This window comes from Lithobates pipiens, unplaced genomic scaffold, assembly GCF_037356315.1.
Source record: "Lithobates pipiens isolate NorthernLeopardFrog02 unplaced genomic scaffold, aLitPip1_a1.2 Scaffold_8, whole genome shotgun sequence".
In the NCBI taxonomy this organism is placed as follows: Eukaryota; Metazoa; Chordata; class Amphibia; order Anura; family Ranidae; genus Lithobates; species Lithobates pipiens.
In genome coordinates this window covers 177920337-177935447 of record NW_027507903.1, presented here as the reverse complement: position 1 = coordinate 177935447, position 15111 = coordinate 177920337, and the positions used below count along the sequence as shown (strand labels likewise).

The 15111-nt window shown below is 44.8% G+C and overlaps 1 protein-coding gene across 1 annotated transcript in view; it reads left to right on the top strand.

The window, feature by feature from the left end:
- LOC143964033 (chloride anion exchanger-like) overlaps positions 1–15111 on the top strand; it is a 105792-nt gene that overhangs the window by 21036 nt on the left and 69645 nt on the right. Inside the window, exon 7 of the mRNA XM_077473749.1 lies at positions 4783–4865. Within this exon, the coding sequence (XP_077329875.1) occupies positions 4783–4865 (83 nt within the window). The remainder of the gene's footprint in view (positions 1–4782; positions 4866–15111) is intronic.

Sequence of the window (15111 nt, the reverse complement as noted above, 5' to 3'; positions counted from 1 at the left end):
TTTTTTATTAGTTAAAAAAGTTTCAAAAATCCAATAGATTTCGTTCCACTTCACAATTGTGTCCCACTTGTTGGTGATTCTTCACAAAAAATAAAAATGTTATATCTTCATGTTTGAAGCCTGAAATGTGGCAAAAGGTTGAAAAGTTCAAGGGGGCGGAATACTTTCGCAAGGCACTGTATTTGTATCTGCTGAATCATCTGAAGTCTCTTAATTATTAAAGGGATAGTTCACCTTTACCACAAAACTACTTATGCAGATAAGGGGCGTCTCTAGAGAAAAAAAACGGTGTGCGCCTCTGACTAAAGTTGAATAAAGCCCTTGCTATAGGTGTAGTCCATTTACATACCTTATGAAGCCGACTTGAATATTCCCAGGTCGTTGCTAAGTGAGGCCTAGTCATCACTGCTCACATCTACCATCACTCAAATGCTGAGCTCAGAGATACTGCATCAGGGGAGAGAGAGAGTATGTGAAGGGGTTTGAATCAGAGAAAGAGCTCACTCCTGTGATGGTGGAGGTGAGCAGTGATGACTAGGCAACATCCTGGGAGTACTTAGCAACTTCCTAGGATATCCTTCTGCATATCATAAGATATGTAAATGGCCTACATCTATAGCAAGGGTATAATTCATCTTTAGTCAGAGCTAGACATGTGCATTCGTTTTTGTCCGAATGCATTTTCGTCCGAATATCAGCTATTTTCGTTTTCGTTTTGACAAACGATAACGAAAGCACAGAATCCGAAAAACGAAAGATCCGACATAAATAAATGCTTTATTTTCGTTTTCATTGTTACAACAGTTCGATATAGAATAGGAGATTTGACTCTGACAATAACAATCTGTGTCTATAGAACCTGTGGTTGAATGTGCCTAACCTTACCTCTATTAGTCCAAGATTATATAGAGAAAATATTCGACAGAGAAAAAAGATTTGACAGAGAGAAAAGATTCTGCAAGTTACTGTCCTAAAAAGTGTTTGGGGACCCGGGTCCTGCCCTAGGGGACATGTATCAATGCAAAAAAAAGTTTTAAAAACGGACGTTTTTTCAGGACCAGTGATTTTAATAATGATTAAAGTGAAACAATAAAAGTGTAATATTCCTTTAAATTTCGAAGGGGGGGGGTGTCTATAGTATGCCTGTGAAGGGGCTCATGCTCACAGGCAGGTTTCCGTTACATCAGAGGGGGGCGGGGTCACCCATACGTCACGGGGAACCCCAGATTTCCCCTTGCGTCAGAGGGGGCGGGGCCAGGTGATGGGTGGCCCCACCCTCCTATTATAAGAAACGTCAGGCCGCCGGAATCCCTGCAGTGTCTCCTCCGTGGAGACAGAAGAAGGATGGATTCGCTGCGCTGATTCAGATGAGCCATCGCTGGAGAGATGATCATCCGTCGCTGAATAGCAAGAGTGGATTACCACCGCTGGAATCTTTTTTTTTTTTTTTTTAATAAAGGAATTGTTCAAAAGTGTGTTTGTCTTATTTAACTATTTTTTACACTTTCTTTGTGAAATGGTAGGGGTACTTCTGTACCCCCTTACCATTTCAAACAGGGGGGGGTGGGATCTGGGGGTCCCCTTGTTAAAGGGGGCTTCCAGATTCTGATAAGCCCCCCGCCCGCAGACCCCCACAACCACCGGCCAGGGTTGTGGGGATGAGGCCCTTGTCCTCATCAACATGGGGACAAGGTGCTTTGAGGGGTCACAGACCCCCAAAGCATCCTCCCAATGTTGAGGGCATGTGGCCTGGTATGGTTCAGGAGGGAGGGGGGGCCGCTCTCTCGTCCCCCCCTCTTTTCCTGCGGCCTGCCAGGTTGCGTGCTCGGATAAAGGGTCTGGTATGGATTTTTAGGGGGACCCCCACGTCAATTTTTTTTAAATTTGACTCGGGGTTCCCCTTAATATCCATACCAGACCTGAAGGGTCTGGTTATGGATATTTAGGGGGAACCCCGCGTCAAATTTTTTCTTAAATTTGAGGCAGGGTTCTCCTTAATATCCATACCAGACCTGAAGGGCCTGGTAATTGAATTTGGGGGACCCCCACGCTTTTTTTTTATTTTTACATTTTTTTTTTATCAATGACTTTTAATGAGTGTTCTCTGTATTACGGAGCCGACAATTCATAATAGCTGCGAGTGATTTTAAAGGACTTTTTTTCCTGCATAAATGACACTTTGTGCAGGGATAGCTCTAAGCACCAGACACATGCGCCCCTTCACAGGCATACTATAGACACCCCCCCCCTACGAAATTTGAAGGAATATTACACTTATATTGTTTCACTTTAATCATTATTAAAATCACTGCTCCCGAAAAAACAGCCATTTTTAAAACTTTTTTTTGCATTGATCCATGTCCCCTGGGCAGGACCCGGGTCCCCAAACACTTTTTAGGACAGTAACTTGCAAATTAGTCTTTAAAATTAGCACTTTAGATTTTGAACGTTGGAGTCCCATAGACTTTAATAGGGTTCTAAAGTTCACACGAAGTATGCTATATACTAGCTCCGTCGAATCTTCTTTATACATTCGACAGACACCATAAGCCTTCAAAGACAGATTCGACCATAATTCATGTGGATTTTCGGACGAATGCAATTTTTGAACGAAAAACTAAATAAATAAAAACTAATTTCGGGAGTAACTAGTTTTTTGTAAAGGTAAACTATCCTTTTAAATAGAATTTCTCTGCCAGCAGCAGAACAGTGTTACATCAGCAAGAAAAGGGGCAACCTTAGTGAACAGATGGCAAATTTCTATCCACTGTTGCAAAGCAGAACTATTACAATTTGATAAAAAAATACCTGCAAAAAAGCTTTTTCTTAAAACTTAAATGAATCAGATTGGGGTCTGTTGCATGTAAGCCAAACTAAAGGTATTAGAAAAAGTAACTGCTTTTTTTAACTCCCTAAACCTAAATGAGCATTTAATCCTTGAGTGCAATGGCAGCCCAACTGCAACAGAAGATTGCTTCTTTCCCTGGAGATATGCTTTAAAAAATGTGTGTATTTTCCATGTTGCCTTTAAGCCTACATGTAAATGACCCTCTCCCACTGTATAGTATGAAGGTATGAGACTGATCAGAATATCATACAAAAAAATACCGCTTTCGGAAAACGATTGTACTCTAATCTGATCATTAGTGTACAGCTGTCGTCTGAAATTTTCTGAAGGGACAAACACGAAAAATGTTCTCCTACAATACCAGATCTACTTTTGAAAAATATAGTATCTATTTGGGACTTTATATGAGGTAAAGACCATTTAGGTCATATAGCTCCATCCCTGTCTATTGAGACTGTCATAAGAGGAAGGGGGCAAGGGAGGGGTTTGGACTTTGTATGAAGCATGTAGTCTCCAGGGGCAACCAACTATTAATAATAGAATTTTAAAGAAAATATACATTGAGACCATGTTCCATAAAATCACATAGATAAGTGGTAGTGGTACTGTAACCTCTGGAAAGAGTCTAGGAATGCCAAGGCATATATACATGGTACATCATCCCAGGGAGGACCTACTATCAATCATAGTGATGTAGTTCTAATTATTGGTATACAGTAAACATGATTGGTACAATAAAAAACAATTTTAATGGTGGTAGCATAGCCCCTAAATTCATACATATACACGTACACATCAATCATTATGATTGATGTGTACGTGTATGGTCTCAATGTATATTTTCTTTAAAAATGCTATTATTAATAGTTGGTTGCCCCTGGAGACTACATGCTTCATACAAAGTCCCAACCCCTCCCTTCACCCCTGAACCCCTTCCCCTTTTGACAGTCTCAATACCAGATCTACGATTTTCATTTAATCAGTACAGTTTTGTCCGAAAATACAATACAAATACACTACAACACATTACATCACTTCCGAATTTTCATTCTGTCGTATGAACATTTTCGTACTTTAGTAACCTAATTGTTTTCAATATAGAGACTAGTATCCAAAAAAACAAACAGACGATCATTCATCTAATAATCTTATTGTGTGTACTAGACTTTAGACTATCATGCTGATGCTCTGTCTACTAGACTTTAAATTGCAAAACTGGAGCAACATAAAGACTTTTCTTTAAGGCTGGGTTCACACTGCTGCGGTGACGAGATCAGATGTGATTTGCACCGCACTGCAGTGCAAATCACATCAGATATCTGTGCGATGCGAGTTCAGACATACAGATAGTATGGCTGAATTCGCATCGCATCCGGCCCAAACTCGCACAGGACCCTTTTTTTGGTCCGCAGCAGAATCGGATCGCATTGGTGTTCACACCATGCGATCTGATTCCTGTCCGAGTTTGCAGATCGCACTGCGATATGCAAACTGATCTGGGGGTGTCATTAACTTTTCACTGACACTCCCAGCAGTTCGCATAGGGCAGTGTGAACTGCCGTTGGGAGGCATGCAAGGCGGGAACCCACAGTAGATTTGCAGCGTTCCCGCATCGCAGCAGTGTGAACCCAGCCTTAATGTCTTGATTCTTGTTCTATGTCAGTTACTTAGAGAGCAGTAACTCCAGAGAGTATGCATGCATAACTACCAGATTGCCAGCCCTCATATTTCTTCAATGAGAGAGGTACTTTAATATTGTAACTCCATGTATAATTGTTGTTAAAAATATTTGTTGGCATGTTTTATTTCGAGTCTACAAACATGGGGATTCTGCTCCAGAAAACATTATTATTACATTAACTGTTATAGTATATAAAAGCTTGTAATATACCGGTATAATGGTTAAATAACATGGTTAATATTTTATGTTACAGACCATTTTAGCAACTGGCATATCATATGCATTTGACTTCAGTAGAAAATTTCATGTACAGATAATTGGAGAATTAGAAAGTGGGTAAGTGTGTCTGTAGATATATGAAGGGTTTTCCAGGGAAAGACTTGCACACTGCACTGGGTAGCATCATACAGTAAAAGGGTTGAGAACTAACATTTTGTCCCATTTAGATCTCTTCATTTTAGTGTTTAGCTTATAAGACAATAGGGCCATGCCACCTTAGCTTGCAAGCCATGAGGTAAAGATTTAAAATGTGTAAGGAAAAGTTAAACACTCATAAATGGCTGCACCACACAAATAACGTGATATTATTGTACCAAATAAAATAAAAATAATTACCTCTAGTGTATATAAGCTTGAGGTAGTTAAGGCCAACTTTAAATTGGTGTACAGAGACAGGTAAAGAGCCTGTCTCTGTATGCTGTGTTGCAGAGCAGGATATTTGCCGCCGTTACCCTCTCCTCTCATCCCCACACCTGTCACTGGTTGTTAAAGAGCTAGTAAACTCGATAAACAAACAAAAACAAATTCCTTCTGCAAGGCAATGTGATAATGTGCTAGTATGCATACTAGCACATTATGTGAAACATACCTTAAAATGAAGCCCTCCAGTGGCACGGTGCCACCGCTGACAGGGCTTCCATCTTCACTGGTTCTTCCTTCCGGGTTCGTGGGCTCCAGTCTTTTCAATGGAAAATCCGCGATGAGGTCACTTCTGCACATGCACGCGGGAGATGCTGTTCCTGGCACAGGGCTCTGAAGGAATGGCACGAATATGCCATGCCTTCAGAACGCATGTGCCGGTGCTTCACAAGTAAATATATCCTAAACGATGCATGTTTAGGAGATATTTACCGTAGGTAAAAATTAACCAAAGGAGTTTACTCCCACTTTAAAGAGGAGTTCTAGCCACCTGTGGAAAAAATAAAAGTCAGCCACAGCACTTGGAACAGAAGTGAGAAGTAGGTACCCATCAAAATCAGGTACCTGCTCCCCCTCCCTACTCCTCAAAAGTGGCAATTGTGCAAGAGGAGCCTGAAACAAGTCCTTAAAGCGGAACTTCCCCTTTTGGGTGGAGCTCTGCTTTAAGAAAATTGTTGGCTTCACAGCCAACAGTCTCCTAATAATCAGTGATGCTACAGTGGGCAGAGACTGATTGGAAATCTCCAAAACTCTCTCCTTGTGATTGACAACAAGCAGGGGGCAGATTCTATAGTCAATAGTAGGCTGTTATTAGCTAATGATCCACCCAATGCCTGCTGTCAGTCACAAGGAAATCAGAGGACTCGATGGAGCACCAGTATCTGTAAAACCCCATAAGGCTCCATCCGCCCTGCCTTGAAAACCCCTAGTTGGTACGGTGTCTGTGTTACTGCTGGGGAGGAAAGAGGAAGTTGGCCCCAGCCGAGCAACGCCCCCAACGTGTTTCACTCCGGGGAACCATGACTAAGCTCTGGGGTTGAGTGAAACATGTTGTACAGTACAGCTTGGCTGGAGCCTGAGCTGAGGCTGTCATTTCACATATCCATAGGGTCTTGCAGTGATGTGCGGCACATAGGACCTTTTTTGTCTATAGGAAAAGTAGATGTTTAGATTTGTTTCACACAAGGCATGGCTGTAAAAAGCCATCCTGCATTAACACTATGTTTGTTTACTGCCTTGATAAATAAAAGTAACAGACAAATATGCTTTGATTGTTCCTAGGTGTCCTTGTCTCGTGCATGGTCCTCCGCTGCCACTACCAGTTGAGCCTGCCCTATATATACAGTATGTCACAAATGTGAGTACACCCCTCACATTTTTGTAAATATTTTATTATATCTTTTCACTGAAGAAATTACACTCTGCTACTATGCAAAGTAGTAAGTGTACATTTTGTATAACAGTGCAAATTTGCCGTCTCCTGAAAATAACTCAACGCATAGACATTCATGTCTAAACCGCTGGCAACAAAAATGAGTACACCCCTAAATGAAAATGCCCAAATTGGGGCCAATTAGCCATTTTTCCTCCTCAGCGTCATGTGACTCGTTAGTGTTACAAAGTCTCAGGTGTGAATGGGGAGAAGGTGTGTTACATTTGGTGATATCACTCTCACTCTCTCATACTGGTCACTGCAAGTTCAACATGGCACCTCATGGTAAAGATCTCTGAAAGATCTGAAAAAAAGAATTGTTGTTCTACATAAAGATGGCCTAGGGCCTAGGCTATAAGAAGATTGGAAAGACCCTGAAACTGAGCTGTAGCACAGTGGCCAAGACCATACGGCAGTTTAACAGGACAGGTTCCACTGAGAACAACAGGGACAACAATTTTATACTGTTATATAAGTTGTACACTCACTACTTTAAATTGTAGCAAAGTGTCATTTCTTCAGTGTTGCTAATTAAAAATATATAGCAAAATATTTACAAAAAATGGAGGGTTGTACTCACTTTTGTGAGATACTGTGTATATACATATATATGTAGGAAGGCCAGTATGGTGGCCTGAATTTATGGGAGGAGCCCGGAGGGTATTTAACCAGCCCGCTCGCCTGTGGTCTTTGTCGGTTTCCGGTGCGCGGCACTACGTCACTAGGCCGACGGCTCGTGTTTCGTTTCCATTCGGACAAAACGTCTCTCGTGGTTTTCTTTCCCGTTCGTTTTGTACAACGTCGCCGGCTCTGTACAACGTCGCCAGCTCGACTCCCGCAGGTAAGGGTCTCGATTGACCTTCCTGTACTATTTTTAGTGTCGTTAAAACCTGAAATATCGAATCGCTCGTTATGATACCGGTTGTTATCACTCAATACGCTCCAATTTCGCAGTGCCCTTCATTTCACGGGCGTCATTTCGGTAGATATTGCTGGTAGGAAAAACTGCACTGTTTTAGTACTTGTTATATAGTCTCGTTACCGTGTTCCACAGTAAAAATCGTTGCCAGTCGTGTCTCACTGCACAACGACTCGTACCTCTGCCATAGCTGGCTCACGTAGGTCATTTCATCATTTCACTCATTTCTGTCACGCACGGCGCTCCGATTCGAATCCAGTCGCATTCGCTAAATGCGCCGTTTCGTTCTGGTGTGCCCCTACTTGCTCGGCCTCATTTCGGTACATGCTCCAGAGCCCGCTCGTTGTTAAAACGACCCGGGTCTCTGTCATGGGAGTCATTTCACCTCACCTATTACGTTCGAATCGAAACCAGTCGCTTTTCTCAAAACGCGCAGGTTCGATTGACGTGTCCCAGTTGCGTTGGCCTCATTTCGGTACATGCTCTAGAGCCCGTTCGTTGACGGTCGCAGGTTGCGTCCTCGCCGATTCGTAGCTCTATCATGGGAAACATTTCATTGTCACATAGTACGTTCAGTTCGAATCCGGTCGCATCCCCGTGCATCGATTCGTCCGAACGGCCCCAGGTATTTTTTTTTTCGGCCTCATTTCAGTACATGCTCCAGAGTCCCGTTCGTTGTCAGTTGCAATCGCGGCACGACCGGTTCGGGCCTCTGTCATGGCAAACTTTTGTCACTCATTTCACTGTCACCTACCACGCTCCGATTCGAATCTAGTCGCATCTATGATGCACCGATTCGTTCGGATGTGCCCCAGTTGTTACGGCCTCATTTCAGTACATGCTCCAGAGTCATGATTCATTGTTGGTTGCAGGTTTCGGTTCTCTGATTCATGTCTCTGTCATGGGAAATCGGTTCACTGTCACGTATCACGCTTCCGATACGAATCCAGTCGCATCGTGCGCTAATTCGTCTCGGCGCGCCCCAGGTATTTCAGCCACATTTCAGTACATGCTCCAGAGCGTACACGGTTAACGGTCAGTCGCAACAGCGGCATGATCGATTCGTGCCTCTGTCATGGCAATCAAAATAATTTCGCCGCCACGTACCGCACTCCGTTTCGAATCCGGTTGCATACGTTATGCACCGATTCGTTAAGGTGTGCCCCAGTGCTTTAACCTAATTTCAGTGCATACTCCAGGGTCCGGTTCCTCATCAGTCGCAGTCGCGGCACGATCGACTTATGCCTCTGTCATAACACATATTTCATTAATTTGACCGTCATATACCGTGCCCCGATTCGAGCCAGTCGCATCCGTGAGGCACCGATTTGTTCCGGTGTGCTCCAATTGTTTTGTTCCGAATTGGCTCGGTCGCATTTCGTTACATGCTCCACAGTTCATCTCATCACTTTTCGTCTGAAACGTCGGTTATCGCAATCAGCCTATGTCACAGCAAACATTTCACTCATTCACTGCGCACTCTTGTCACTTGAGTCTAATCCACTCATACCAACAATACATTGGTTCGTACCCGTCATGTCAGCATTACAGGTTTCGTTCGCATGTTGCCTGTCATTCCTCCAAGTCCGACACTCACTATAGATCGATCCTTCGTGCTTCGAATTTCAGCCAAGGGTCTCGATTTGTTCGTTGAAACCTTCACCTCACTACTACTCCCCCTGATAGTCGCACAATCCAATGCATCTTGGTTTCCTTTCATACATCTTACGATCGGTTCCTATCAGGATTTGTTACATATAGTTACAAAGATTCGTGCCAGTTTCATTTTCATACACGCTACAACCCGTTTCAATTCCAGTCGCCCCAGCGGCAAATTGATTCGCACCAGGGTTCATCCCGTACTCTCCACAGTCTCTTATATATTAGATTAAATTCATACACGCTAAAACGAGTTTTGTCAGATTAATTTCATGCGATCGGCTCATATAAGATTCGGTTTGTTCGACCAATTCATATCGGATTCATTCCATACACATCCAAGAAACAACTTCTTGCAAATCACTGCTAGCATGCACCCAAGCATACGCTCCCTGCAATCATTGCAAACATGTTCCAGGCACAGACTTCTTGTAGTCGTTGCAAGCACGCGTTCAAGCATGGACGTCTTGCAATCGTTGCAAACACGCATCCAAGCATAGACTTCGTGCAATCGTTGCAAGTACGCATCCAAGCATAGACTTCTTGCAATCGTTGCAAGCACGCATCCAAGCATAGACTTCTTGCAATCGTTGCAAGCACGCATCCAAGCATAGACTTCTTGCAATTGTTGCAAGCACGCATCCAAGCATAGACTTCTTGCAATCGTTGCAAGTTCGCATCCAAGCATAGACTTCTTGCAATCGTTGCAAGCATGCATCCAAGTATAGACTTCTTGCAATCATTGCAAGCACGCATCCTAGCATAGACTTCTTGCAATCGTTGCAAGCACGCATACAAGCATAGACTTCTTGCAATCGTTGCAAACACGCATTCGAGCATAGACTTCTTGCAATCGTTGCAAGCACGCATTCGAGCATAGACCTCTTGCAATCATCGCAAACACGCATTCAAGCATGGACCTCTTGCAATCATTGCAAACACTCATTCAAGCATAGAACTCTTGCAATCATTGCAAGCAGATGTCCAGGCACAAGCTTATTGCAATCATTGCTAGCAGGCAGTTCTGGCTAGCTCAATAGATTGCTTTAGGAAAGCCTGGATACTTTCCTAAATGTACATTATATAACGGGGTACTTATGTTTATAGGTAAAGTTGATCCAGGGAAAAATCCGATTGCCTCTCGAGGGATCAGGAAGGAATTTTTTCCAACTGCTGTAGCAAATTGGACTATGCTCTGCTGGGGTTTTTTGCCTTCCTCTGGATCAGCTGTGGGTGTATAATTGGGTATGTTGGGTTGTGCGATACTTTGTTTATTTGATTTGTGGTGGGACTGGATGGACTTCTGTCTTTTTCAACCTGGCTACCCATGTATCCTACCATAACTCCTTGCTATCGTTGCAGGCACGCATCCTGGCATAACTCCTTACAATCGTTGCAGGCTCACATCCTGGCATAACTCTTTTCAATCGCTGCAAGCACCTATCCTGGCATGACTCCTTACAACTATGGCAAGCACGCATCCTGGGGAACTCCTTGCAGTCGTTGCAGGCACGCATCCTAGCATAACATCTTGCAATCGTTGCAAGCACGCATCTTGGCATAACAGCTAAGCAATCATTGCAGGCACGCATCCTGGCATAACTTCTTACAATCATGGCAAGCACGTATCCTGGTGTAACTCCTTGCAATCGTGGCAGGCACGCGTCCTAGCATAACATCTTGCAATCGTTGCAAGCACGCATCTTGGCATTACATCTTGCAATCGTTGCAAGCACGCATCCAAACACACGTTCAAGCACAACTCCTGCAGTCTTCGCAAAGCACATGCGGTACACGAATTTCTCAGAGTCACTACGAACACATCTCCAGTGACAAACTCCCGTGCCATTGTCGCAAGCACATGTTTAAACACAACTTTTGCAATCGTGCCAAGGCTCGCGACTTAGCATGACTTCTTGCAATCATTCTTTTGCTAGCACATTCTCAGTGGCCCACAAACTGGCTACACGTTGTTTTCAGCAGCACTTAATTGGCCACTTGTCTTCTGTGGCCATTCACCGTTCCCTGTCTGTCATCTCTCCCTTAGGACAGTTGAGTTCAACTTCCGTCCTGCACCGGGATCGTGTTGACACACGCAACTGGCTTCTTCTTGTTGCACAGTCGGGCTATGCCTAGCCAGCGTTCAGCATTTCTTGTCATTTCAGGACCCGGAGAGCCGTCTGTCTTTACGGCCCATGCAGTGGGGTCCCCACTGCGGGGCATCTAGGGGCATCGGCCCATGGCCGGCGGCATGCACTCGCCCGTCGCGTCTGCCATCTTTAGGGACACGTGGAGTCCTCGCACGTTCCCCAGTCTGGTCGTCCAGGCGGCCATCTGCCGGGCCCTTTGTGGTTTTCACGGCCTACCCAGTTTATCGTTAGTAGCACTGGCAGCCAAGTTCTACACAGACACCACCTGACGAATGGTCAAAATCTACAATACGGGCCATCCCCCAGGGTCAATCTTTATGTCACGCCTCCTGGTCTCCCTCTCACGGACGCAGGACCCCTCTTAGATCCTTAATTTAGATGCCGTAGCATTAGCAGTCCTATCTATGTCGGAAGGTTCCTTACTGCATGGATTGGTATAGCGATGTTTAGACCATCTAAGATGCCATGTCACCCCTGGTAGTGACGGATGCCGCAGCCTCCACAGGCTTCGCTGCAATTTTTGGCCACCACTGGCTTACAGAACCATGGCATCAGGGATACTCCTAAACCCCGGGTTTACCTGGACTTCCTCCCTCTTCAAGCTATACCCGGTCATGACAGCCTCTCGACTCTGGGGTCATGTCAAGACAGGACAGGCCATGGCGTTCACCACCGACAACTGGGCCGAGGTTGATCTTGTTGATGAAGCTAGGTCAGGACCGCTCTCGGTTAGGTCCTTCTACGCAGCCTACACCTCGACCCCGGTCCATACCGTGGTCACTCTTTAGTATTTGAGCACCCTTGGCAGCATGTTGGCCTGGGTCCCAAGTCACGTCATTGAGAGACTAAGCAGTTGGAACCCTGCCTACCTCACCCAGTACATCTCCAATCCTTGTGTGGAAGTGGCACAAGCATTCACCAAACTCGCTCATCTAATTAAGCTAAAACGAATAAAACTACACCCCTACCTGAATGTTTTTGCCCCCTTATTTTGGTATACCGACCATCAGACCAGGGCACAATTCAGGTCCATTTCATGTTGTTAATCTTATGGTAAAGTCTATTGGTTCATATCCGTGTCGGCCATAGGGCTTCGACCATAAGTAGGAAGGCCAGTATGGTGGCCTGAATTTATGGGAGGAGCCCGGAGGGTATTTAACCAGCCCGCTCGCCTGTGGTCTTTGTCGGTTTCCTGTGCGCGGCACCCACCCTCCCATCCCCTTTTCAGGGCATTTCTCAAATTCATTTCTCTTCACAATATATTAATTTCTAATCTAGGGTATGCCCCCTTATTTTGGTATACCGACCATCAGACCAGGGCACACTTCAGGTCCATTTCATGTTGTTAATCTTATGGTAAAGTCTATTGGTTCATATCCGTGTCGGCCATAGGGCTTCGACCATAAATATATATAAATATATATATATATATATATATATATATATATATATATATATATATGTGTAGGAAGGCCAGTATGGTGACCTGAATTTATGGGAGGAGCCCGGGGGGTATTTAACCAGCCCGCTCGCCTGTGGTCTTTGTCGGTTTCCTGTGCGCGGCGCGACGTCACTAGGGCGACTCTTCGAAACTCGTTAGTGTCCGTGAGTTACCGCTTCGTAGTTGTTCGAGGTCCTCGTTCCCATTCGCAATTTACGTACTAACGCGTCGATTTGGCTGTCGCAGGTAGGGTTTTTTCGGTTGACTTGTCATTTCATACATTGTAAATGTCTCGTCACTAAACCTCGATATCAAACTTACGAGTCATTCGTAAAACCCTACACACAGCCGCGACGTCTGTTTACTACTGGTTACGTTATCATACCAAACATTTATTTGTTTTTTGTGTACCTCACACCGACACAAAGACACAGCTTCGTTTAGGCGTGTCTCACTGTTTTATGCTCCACAGACTAATCAATGTTTCTCGTGGATTTGATGGGCACGGGTCAGTGCCATGTCAAGGCCGAACCATTTCAAACCATGTCAGATCATTTCAAATCATTTCACTCTCACCTACCGCGCTCCGATTCTAATCCAGTCGCATCCACAATGCACCGATTCGTCCCGGTGCGCCCCAGTTGTTTTTTTGGCCTAATTTCAGTACATGCTACAGAGTCCTATTTGTTGAGTCCCCAACTCATGTCTCTGTCATGGTAAATCATTTCACTGTCACGTATCACGTTCCAATACGAATCCAGTCACATCTACGATGCACCAATTCGTCCAGCGTGCCCCAGGTATTTTTCGGCCTCATTTCAGTACATGCTCCAGAGTCCCATTCGTTGTCAGTCGCAGGTTGCGGCGCACCGATTCGTGCCTCTGTCATGGGAAATCATTTCACTGTCATGTATCACGTTCCGATACGAATCCAGTCGCATCTACGATGCACCAATTAATTCCGGCGTGCCCCAGGTATTTTTTGGCCTAATTTCAGTACATGCTCCAGAGTCCCGTTCGTGGTCCGTCGCAATCGCGGCACGACCGATTCGGGCCTCTGTCATGGCAAACTTTGTCACTCATTTCACTGTCACTCACCGTGCTCTGATTCGAATCTAGTCGCATCCGCGATGCACCGATTCGTTCCGATGTGCCCCAGTTGTTTACGGCCTCATTTCAGTGCATGCTCCAGAGTCAGGATTCATTGTCGGTTGCAGGTTTCGGTTCTCTGATTCATGTCTCTGTCATGGGAAATCATTTCACTGTCACGTATCACGCTCCCATACGAATCCAGTCGCATTGTGCGCTAATTCGTCTCGGCGCACCCTAGGTATTTCAGCCACATTTCAGTACATGCTCCAGAGCATGCCCGATTAATGGTCAGTCGCAACAGCGGCATGATCGATTTGTGCCTCTGTCATGGCAATCAAAATAATTTCACCGCCACGTACCGCGCTCCGTTTCGAATCCAGTGGCATACGTGATGCACCGATTTGTTACGGTGTTCCCCAGTGCTTTAGCCTCATTTCAGTGCATGCTCCAGAGTCCGGTTTATCATCAGTCGCAGTCGCGGCACGACCGACTTATACCTCTGTCATAACAGACATTTCATTAATTTGACCGTCATATACCGTGCCCCGATTCGAATCGGTCGCATCCGAGATGCACCGATTCGTCCCGGTGTGCTCCAGTTGTTTTGTTCCCAATTGGCTCGGTCGCATTTCATTACATGCTCCACAGTTCAACTCGTCACTTATCGTCTGAAACGTCGTTTATCGCAGTCAGCCTATGTCACGGCAAACATTTCACTCATTCACTTCACACACTTGTCACTTGAGTCTAATCCACTCATACCAACAATACATTGGTTCGCACCCGTCATTTCACCATTACAGGTATCGTTCGCATGTTGCCTGTCATTCCTCCAAGTCCGACACTCACTATAGATTGATCCTTCGTGCTTCGAATTTCAGCCAAGGGTCTTGATTCGTTCATTAAAACCTTCGCCTCACTGCTACTCCCCCTGTTAGTCGCACAATCCAATGCATGTTGGTTTCCTTTCATACACCTTATAACCGGTTCCCATCAGGATTCGTTACATATAGTTACAAAGATTCGTCTCAGTTTCATTTTCATACACGCTACAACCCGTTTCAATTCCAGTCGCCTCAGCGGCAAATCGATTCGTACCGGGTTCATTTCGTACTCTCCACGGTCTGATCTATATTAGATTAAATTCATACACTCTAAAACTGGTTCTTATCAGATTAATTTCATGCGAT